Here is a 9,189-nt window from a genome sequence, read left to right on the forward strand (position 1 = left end):
GGGAAAAGTCCACCGATGCTGATGAGGCACTGAGTTCGAATGGGAGTCGCCCTGCGGACTTTGCTAGTGATGCAGCGACAACAGAGGGTGCCGAAACCGATGTCAAAATGGACGTAGATGGGCAGGAAGAAGCTTCTGACACTGGTATGGAGGTAGACGACAATCAACCATCTGCGCTGAGGTCCGGTCCGAAAGAGGTCAAGGGGAAAGGGAAAATGGAACTAGAGCAAGACGATGGCAGTGAAGAAAAAGATCTCGAGGAAAGTGAACAGAGCGAAGAATATAGCGAGGAAGAAATATTCACCCTTGAGCCTCCCAGGGTCATCCGCACCGCATCCTACTCTGGGCCAATCCTTCGCATCCGTACTACTGTGAAGTGGCAAAGCCCCTCGGAAAAACAATGCGATCACGAGAGTTCAAGTTTTGGCTCGGGATCTGTTCCACGCACCGTTATAGTTGGTGTTGTTGCGAAACTCTCGATCGAACACGACCTGCACCTCGCTCAAGAGGCAGCAAATTATCAATCGTTCCCTGACCACTTCTTCCAACACTGGAACGGGTATAATGTCATACCCCCAATACACGATCCTATCCCCGTTGGGGCAGTCTGCCCACAGTTTTACGGGTATTACACACCTGACGATCCAACTGACAGCAAATATTGGGGTCGACCTCGTTATTTGAGTCCGATATTGCTCCTGGAGTACTGTGGCCGCGAGATAGATCCAAATGAGTTGTGTCAGGACGACAAGCAAGAGTGCGCGTCGCTTGTCTTGCGCTTTCATCATGCAGGGTGGTTGCATGGGTCATTCGCAGCGCGGAACATCCTGTGGCAGCAGGGCAAGCCCACGGAGTGGCCAATCGAGCGGCCGCACTCTGTCAAGAGTTTCCGCCTCATAGACTTCGGTAGATCGATTAGATCCGATGTGGCCGCTGTCGTGCTGGAGAAAGAAAGGGCTTTTCAGTTGCTCTACTTGCTGCATCACGCATATAAGAAACCTCAAACTGAAAAGAAATAGTCGCTTACAGACTGTTTGTAATTGTCATCGATCAGCTGTACGAAACGAATGTTGTTTTTACCCCACAGTGGGTTACACATACCCACGCAGTTGCCTAAGCAGCGCTGATATTAGGTGCAGAGTCCTGGCTGTCCTCGTGGCTTTGCCATGACGAGACAAGAGTGACGGCGTACAAACGGTGCACCCAATTGTAGCCAGGGCGTCTACGGCATATCTCGAACACACGAGTGCGCAAAGCACGAGCATGGAGAGGAGTTGTAAAGCTTGAGTTGAGGTGACACCAATCCAGCAATGCTGCTTCATGCGGTGGGCTTAATAGTTGGCGCTTCCTGGCAGCATATTAAGTGGACTGGTGGAGTCTAGTGCCACGAGTCTGAACAGAAATCTAAATAAGAGGACTCAGTGTCTTCGTATCAATGAATGGTGGATATCTCACCTGATGAGCTTTTGCTGCAGCTCTATAGCTCTTATATTTCCTCCTTGAACTCCAGCAAGGGGGGCCGTTTTCTTGAATCCGCAACTCACGCTGGACCACTTTGCTTGGAGTTGGGGAATGGATACCCCTGCCCCGAGTGCGCCCCATATGCTGTCCAAGATTCAAGCAGTTTGAGTGGTTCGGCTGCCGGCAGAACTGAAACTCTGCTACGGTGCACTCGGTTTGGTGACAGGCAGACGCGATTTTTGGCTCAACAGATCATTTCTTGACCAATTTCAAAGACTCAACTTCGCAACAGTGTATTACAAGCGTATAATTGATATGTGGTCAAAGTGACTTCGACCACATATCAATATGACTAGCACACACCCGTTGCGCCTTCGGCACAGGAAGCAAAAAGAGCGCTTCGCGCTCTTTGTTGGCTTCCTGGCCTTCGGCTTCATCCTACTTTGGGTATTTTAATAATTATTTTAGGTTTTGAAATAAATTATATTGTATTCATCAAGTTGAGCATGATATATTACATTCAGATATATTGAACCCTCCTGTTCTCAGCAGGACATACTGCACTACAGTGCTACAAAGCACTTTGCAGCAAATTATGTTCCCCTCATAAGTTCTCTGATTTTCCCATTCTCCTGTTTCCCTGTTCTTTGTGCAGATGAGAAAAGTAAAAGTAAAATTGAATGTGTTGATCCCATCTCACTTGTCCTCCGGTCCTGTCATCCCCCTGTCCTGTTGTCATCCTCCCATCCTGTTGTCGTCCTCCCATCCTGTTGTCATCCTCCCGTCCTGTTGTCGTCCTCCCATCCTGTTGTCATCCTCCCATCCTGTTGTCGTCCTCCCATCCTGTTGTCGTCCTCCCGTCCTTCTGTCATCCTCCCGTCCTTCTGTCATCCTCCTGTCCTTCTGTTGTCCTCCCGTCCTGTTGTCCTCCTCCTGTCCTGTTGTCCTCCTCCCATCCTTCTGTCGTCCTCCCATCCTTCTGTGGTCCTTCTGTGGTCCTCCCATCCTCCTCTTTCCCCCCTTTTCCCATTTTCCTGTTCTTGTTACGACTTGGATGGTATCTGTTGGCGACGCTCAAACAGAGCTTGTGTCGTCAACGGTCTGTGGACGTCCTTGGGCTAGCCCAAGGTTAGGGGTCGTACTTGGCGTGTCTTCGGCAAGTACGATTTGACGCCTATGTCCAAATCGGGTAGCTTATGTCACGCGGGTGCGAGACGATAAGCTATATCGGCCTAGGCTTACGACACCCGAAGGTTAATCGTAAGGATCGTCGTTAATTAGAAGGACAGAAGTCCGACTAGTTAACAGGGGCTTTGCTCGTCGACGAAGTCGATGAGTAAAGGTCGAGACTATAGGCTTATCCGCGATGAGCAGATAAGAAGATAGAATATAGACTGCTGGCGAGGCAGAAGGATCACTCTGGTGAGAGTAGGAGGTCAAGAACCAAGTAGATTCAAGTTAGGGAATATAGTACATGGTAGCGAGTTTATATAGAGGACAGGAAACGTATTAGTGGATGATAACTCGTACTACCGGGAGAGGCAATCGGTAAGGGTAAGACCATAACAGGAAGGCATGTTCGGTCTAGGTAGAACGTGCTTAGATAAGAAAATGAGTCAAAGATCGAAATAAGAAGTGAAACGCGCAGGGGCACGATCGTGCAGCTGCGGATCTAAGTATATGTCGCATGTGCGACTGCGCACCGAGTCAGAGATCATAAAAGGGAACAGGGCAAAGGGGATGCGTCGTGCATCATAACATAGGTTACCAGTCCGGACGGTAAGGGCAAGGGGACTGTCCGCAGGATCAGTCAGGTGGTGAAACGGAGCATGGGTATGCTTCGTCAGCGAAAGGATCCGGCCAAATGTACTGGCTTTGCTGAAGCGACAGGTAGAGGGCGAAAGGGAATGCGAGGAATGACGAGGATGACAAGGGTAAGGTCGGGGTAAGGGTATGATGCGAGGGCTGATACGAGGAGGATTAGGAGAAAAATAGTAGGGGCCCAAGCGTCTAGATGTTCTTGTAACAGTTCTCCCATTTTTCCCATTCTTCCATTTTCTGTTTCTCCTGTTTTCTTGTTCTCTGTTCTCTTGTTCTGCAATTTTCCTCATTTTCTCTGTTCTCCCATCTCCCCCATTCTCCCATTCTCATTTCCCATTTCTCAATTGACTTTTCTTCTTTATGTAGTTAAATTTTGTGTGTATATAATTTGAATTTCATAAATAATAAATGTTTTTAAATGCGTGCTGCCCTAACGGGCAGCGGACCCTCGAGATCACGTGACAGCCACGCGAGTTTCCAAATCGAGCTTTAAGCGAGGTAAGCGAAAACCACATGGCATTTAGCGTCCGTTAGCGGCCCAAGCGACCCAAGCGAAAACCACGCGAGCGTCCGTCCCTTCCCTCACCGTTCTCCCTTACTTTATAGATTTGAAGTAGAGTTGAGTGAGATATTGCAAATTGTCCGAACGAGTGGTTGTCCGAAGTTGTGCACGTGGTAATAGCCGCCGATAGAACCAAATACCCAGCAATTATCCACCCGAGCGCTAATACCATGATCGCTTGTACTTAGAGGCGCCCAGGCAACCAACATCCACCTCTAATTAAGAGGGTTACGTGGGACTCCGGAGTCACAGGTGCATCGAAAACACAAGTCACAGCGGTACAACCTCATGAGGGTAAGTAGTATCAAAGCTCAAAGTATTGAATAGCATAGGGACCGACCTCGCACAAGTACCTCGACAGCAGGTCTGTGCTTCTACTATTCTTCTAATTGGACAAGCTGGAAAGCAGTCATGTCGACGGCAACACTTGGGCAGGAATCGTTTCTCGTGAGAGATAGGTTTCATTTTGTTGAAATATTAAAATAAGCGTTAATTTTCGGGAGTATAAAGGCAAGTCATCTTTCTACCGTCCACCCACCTCGCACAAACAATGCGTTTCGCCTTCCTCACCGTTATTATTGCTCTGACAACATCTATAACGTTTGTCAGTGCGTGTGCACCAAGGGAAGCGCCTTGCACACAGACCAGTGACTGCTGCGATAAAGAAGATAAATGCGTTTCAATTGTGAGTGGGAGGTTTTCTTTGCACACTTGATGACTCACCCTTTGGACCTCGTAACATCAGCCGGATGGTGCTCAAATGTGCTATCATAATGGAGATTAGCCCCACAGAGGCCGTTAAATTTGCACGTAGAAACACACTGGTGAATTATGTTTCCGCTTTCTCATTGGTGCTGTTATTGATGGAATAATATGCAGATTGAGAAACGGATAGAGGCACAAAGGTCTACATGGAACGTTAGGATTACCTTTGCATAACTAGACCACTCAAGCTCGAAGTGTTGAATGGCTTCAACTACAGAAGCAAACGAGCAAAGCAGATGCGTGCTTCTGTTTTTTCCAGCTACAGAGGTAAACGAGTTAAAACGAAGTCTGTTCATTGACATGAAAGTAGCTGTGGGACTACTTTACCGTGGGCCCCAAGTTCAAACAAAGATGACGGCGCCGTAATAGTTCTGGCAGTACTAGGCAAGTTGAACATTCTGTGCGGTCCGCGTAAGTGTAACAAGTTCCGATGAAATTAAATAAAGAACGTGTCATTTTACCAGCTGATGCCGGCAGCTGTGGACATTGATTTTAATTTCACAAATCAGGCTAGTTGTGTGTGCATCGTGAGGATGTCCGCATCGCGTCCGCTCAAATCCCATGAATCCATGCCTCCATGGTGCTTTCAAGCCTACTATGCCGCATCAGACTTCATTCATTCCGTGTCGAAGCCGCATCAAACTCAAACTTACTTGTCACGGTGTTGCGTAGTGCTGCCGCATTCTCAGTGGTAAGTCACAACTGTATGAGATAAGTTCAGTATCTCACTTGGCACTCGTGTTGCATTTGACTAGTTGAGAGTTTTTGATTGGTACTTAAACCATCAGTGGGTGCCACAACTTACACATGATGGAGCGTGGATGGCCGTGCAAAAAGTACACCGCAAGTGGCAAGTTCAAGCCTATAAGGACCCTGATGAGCCCGGACCGCATCTTCATTACGAACGTAGCGCCACCAACACTGTCTCTCTAGTATCCCGAGCCCGGATCATGAACTTCGGCACTTTGTTCGTGAGCGACTTATAGTATTCGTGGACATGCTATCATGCGAGGCAGAGATTGTGAACTCACGTGAGTCTTATCACAAGGTTTACTGCATTGGACATGCTCTACAACACCGCCGCATATCCACATTCTCTGCGCGCGTCGGTGGCTCAGATGATGACCTCGAGGCGCCTGTGCCATCACTACCCTTGAATTTTGAGGGTAAGCGCGCCAGCCCGGCCCATTATGGATAGATCGATACACGCATCAAAAGGGGTAGGAATATTTGATCAGACGATCATACTGTGCCCTCAAGTTCAAGTTTATGATCCTCTCGCTTTGCGCTGTCCTATTTGTCGTTCCAATTGTTCGTGCTTCAGTAGTTTTACTCCCAGGTCTCAACGATACCTGTATCCATCCATTCGTTTACAGCGACTCGCAACTTCCCTATGCTAGAACCCTGTGGATGATTATGTCGAGCTGTGCCTTAACTTGTTTGCGTGCACATGGACTGCCGTCCCTCCGGACATTCCGCGTATGGGTGATGGGGCACTTGTTATTGTCATTCGTCGTCTACTCCTTATGTTCATTGCGTATTTCGCCCCCGAACTCATGGCCGCCTGGGCAGCATGGCAACTCATGTGTGCTCGACAAGTTGCCAAGGACTTCAATGATGCTTTGGGTGCGCAACGCGCCCAGCTCTACGGCGACCGTGAAGCCATGCAGCAGAGCAGCTCGGCAGTTCTGTTACCCGATAACATCTCAAATTCAAGCGAAGGGTCAAGTGCAGGTCTGTCACTCGGACTCTTCAGTCAGACAGAAATCAACATAAAACTGATGGCTTGACATCGCGCGGGATCTGTGCAGATGCCTATCATCACGAGGGCAGACATAGAAGACCGAAGCAAGGGTGATATACTATCCAGATGTGTCACCATTCTTCAGCTGGCGTGGTTCCTCATCCAGATCATCGCCCGTTACACACAACACCTCCCCAGCACATTACTTGAAATCGACACTCTGGCTGTAGTTTGTCTGACCATAGATACTTATGGTTTACTATGGCTGCGGAAGCCGAAGGATGTACGACGTCCCCATATTGTTCATTGGAACTCGAATGTTCCTCCACCACACGACTGCTTAGCCAACGAGTACGTTATAATCTCTATTCCTTGCAGAACTTGTTCTAATTGGCTTGTATTCTAGCAAAAGACATATTCCAATGCTCCTGTGTCTACTATCTAATCACAAAATTCGGCGGTCTAGTACCTCGGCTCAGAGTATGACTACATTCCTCGTTGGAGGTGTCAGTGGGGTGCTGTTTGCAGCGATACATGCCCTGGGCTGGAATTTTTCGTTTCCGAGCCACGCCGAGCTGGTATTGTGGCGTGTGGCTTTCGTTTGGAAGGCATGTTTATCGTTAACGATGTGGACCCTCTGGTATCTGTACATGCAACCATCGGAGTACAAAGGGTTATCGGGTAAAATCCTATGTTTCCTTTCCGCTCATTTCATGAAGATTATTGGAATTCTCGGCATGATATACGTTCTTGCACGTCTTACAATAATTACACTTATTATGCTAAGCTTACGATCGCTACCTCACGGTGTGTACGATACAGTAGCTTGGCCCAAGGTTATTCCACATGTAGGTGTATAGTTTCATTACATAGCTGTAGCAGGGTATGATAACTTGCCTGAGTCTTCGTCTATGGCGGGTACTGAAATCGGAAGTGCAAGTACTAATAATAACAGGTTGCCGTTCCCCTTACATACCACACGTTGGTCAGACGGAGTCCTATGCTGGACATCATGCTGGCACGTACAGTGGTTTCGGGGCGCGTTATTCATCGAGTTTGGGTTATGGTCATGGTACATCGCATTGAAGTCCACTACGAGGCAGAGGCAATTTGACTCGGAGGATGTGGGGATTTCTCCTATCGTTTTTGTCTTTCGAGAGGGCGCTTTCGTTTACATACTGTGAGTCTTCGGAATTCGCTTTTGATATTCTTGAGGTAACATCCTTTTGTATGAGTGGTTCGCTTCTGGAAATTAATGTAGAGTGAAGTTCGAATACGACCGAACCAGTTCTGGGTAGCTCTGAACCCCGAACCGGGATGCGGCAGCACTAGGCCGCAAGAACCACTAGCTCACCTTCTCGCGAGGTGACCGGAAGGGAAGGGTTCTGCCTAAACCACGATGTCAAAAACAATTCTTTCTAAAATACGAAGCGTTATTTGGAGTCTAAGAGCAAGCCATATTCTTACCGTCAACTTCACTCCAAAGATATTTTCGACAGAGTCAGCAGTACATACCACCTCGCACAAACTTAATGCGTTTCCCCTTCCTCACTATTGTCAGCGTCCCACAACACTCGTTATTTGGATAGTGCAGATGGGCCATGCTAAAATTAGCCTCCGGACCGTACGATGCGTGTGCCACAGCGCACGCTCGTTGCGTCCTGATGACAACCCTGTCAGAGGAGTTGATTAAGAATTTGGGATGGGGGAACTATCAGCACGCAATCTTGTTAGCAGTGGATTGAGATAAGAATGTCCGAGTTATGCATGCTCTGGGGTGTCAGAGGAAGTACACACCCGACCCACTGGTGCAGCATTAATCCACACTTAGACATGTCCCCCAATGTGATCAAGTCATCTGTCAGTGCGTGTAAGAGAGAGAATGACTATTGCAACATGGACAGCGAAGTACTGTTGCCTAGCAACGATAATATGCCGTGCAACTTGAAGGAGTAGTATCCATTACATAATGGTCCTATTAGAGTTACTCTATGACCATCTAGTCCTGGGGCCCCGTGCCCCGCTTCATCTCAGGGTACGTGAATGCCCTGGTGTGAGGCGTACCCCTACCAGTCCGCCGTTCCCGTCGGCCGTTTTTAGACGCTGTTACCCTACGAAGTTGAAATGACTATAAGTATGCATGCGATTGAAGAGGTAGAAGGTGTATGGCTATAACACGTATCGTGTGTGGGGTCGGTAATTATGTGGGTAAAGACATTAGTGAGTACCCTAGCAGCTGGGCTGAGAAACCTATCTGAGCATGCAATTAGGGATTCTTGAATCTTAAGGGTTCACCGAGGCACAGGTAGAGTAACAGTTCATGCACGTTCATGCATCATATTTGACTTACGGGTGTAATGATTATGACACTATCATGGGCTGTTCCCCTTACACCTGATTTGAACCATGCAATGTTCCAAATCAGCTGCTTTGTGCAATCGGGTGAAAGAGTTGCCAGCATTAATCCTGTCGCAAATATTCACCGAAGTGTTCATCTTATTCTTATTCCAAAGTTCAGACCTGCGGCACCTCGTCAATGGACAAGTAGCGAAGTTCAAGAACAATGTAACACGTTTCTTCTTATCGAAGTTCACATGATATATAATTCTGACTATCTTTGTCTAGCTCTGTGCCAGGGGATTTTCCTGATCCAGGGCTGCCAGCTCAAATTTGAAGTGACTAACCCCTGCAGTAATTGAATTTCGGACCCTAAGGCGTGCAGGTGAGTCATGTGGTTGAATCCCTGGTTGCGCTGCACAGCGACCTGCTCATACTCACATAAGAGTAGCACCAGTGACTGCAGCAATCCCCCTGCGTAATGCATGGTTGATTGGGC

At 48.0% G+C, this 9,189-nt stretch overlaps 4 protein-coding genes across 4 annotated transcripts; all 4 read left to right on the plus strand.

The window, feature by feature from the left end:
- Positions 1-527: 527 nt before the first annotated feature.
- On the plus strand, positions 528-989 carry EDB93DRAFT_1045241 (uncharacterized protein; the record flags this gene model as incomplete). Its single annotated transcript, XM_041444610.1, has 1 exon — positions 528-989. A coding segment is annotated over one exon (462 nt), but the record flags the coding sequence as incomplete, so codon positions are not given.
- Positions 990-4,331: 3,342 nt separating this feature from the next.
- Positions 4,332-5,020, plus strand: EDB93DRAFT_1195535 (uncharacterized protein). Its single transcript, XM_041450878.1, has 5 exons — positions 4,332-4,437; positions 4,490-4,498; positions 4,568-4,609; positions 4,667-4,698; positions 4,774-5,020. Exons 1-5 carry the CDS (start codon positions 4,395-4,397, stop codon positions 4,906-4,908), a joined length of 261 nt encoding a protein of 86 aa, XP_041300490.1. The 5' UTR covers positions 4,332-4,394; the 3' UTR covers positions 4,909-5,020.
- A 1,287-nt stretch (positions 5,021-6,307) lies between these two features.
- Positions 6,308-7,483, plus strand: EDB93DRAFT_628327 (uncharacterized protein). Its single transcript, XM_041456918.1, has 2 exons — positions 6,308-6,704; positions 6,760-7,483. Exons 1-2 carry the CDS (start codon positions 6,421-6,423, stop codon positions 7,211-7,213), a joined length of 738 nt encoding a protein of 245 aa, XP_041300491.1. The 5' UTR covers positions 6,308-6,420; the 3' UTR covers positions 7,214-7,483.
- A 1,239-nt stretch (positions 7,484-8,722) lies between these two features.
- On the plus strand, positions 8,723-8,908 carry EDB93DRAFT_1065437 (uncharacterized protein; the record flags this gene model as incomplete). The annotated part of the gene is made up of 1 exon (XM_041444890.1): positions 8,723-8,908. A coding segment is annotated over one exon (186 nt), but the record flags the coding sequence as incomplete, so codon positions are not given.
- Between the last annotated feature and the right edge of the window lie 281 nt (positions 8,909-9,189).

Source organism: Suillus bovinus, assembly GCF_016758785.1.
Source record: "Suillus bovinus strain UH-Sbo-P2 chromosome Unknown EDB93scaffold_467, whole genome shotgun sequence".
Taxonomy (NCBI): domain Eukaryota; kingdom Fungi; phylum Basidiomycota; class Agaricomycetes; order Boletales; family Suillaceae; genus Suillus; species Suillus bovinus.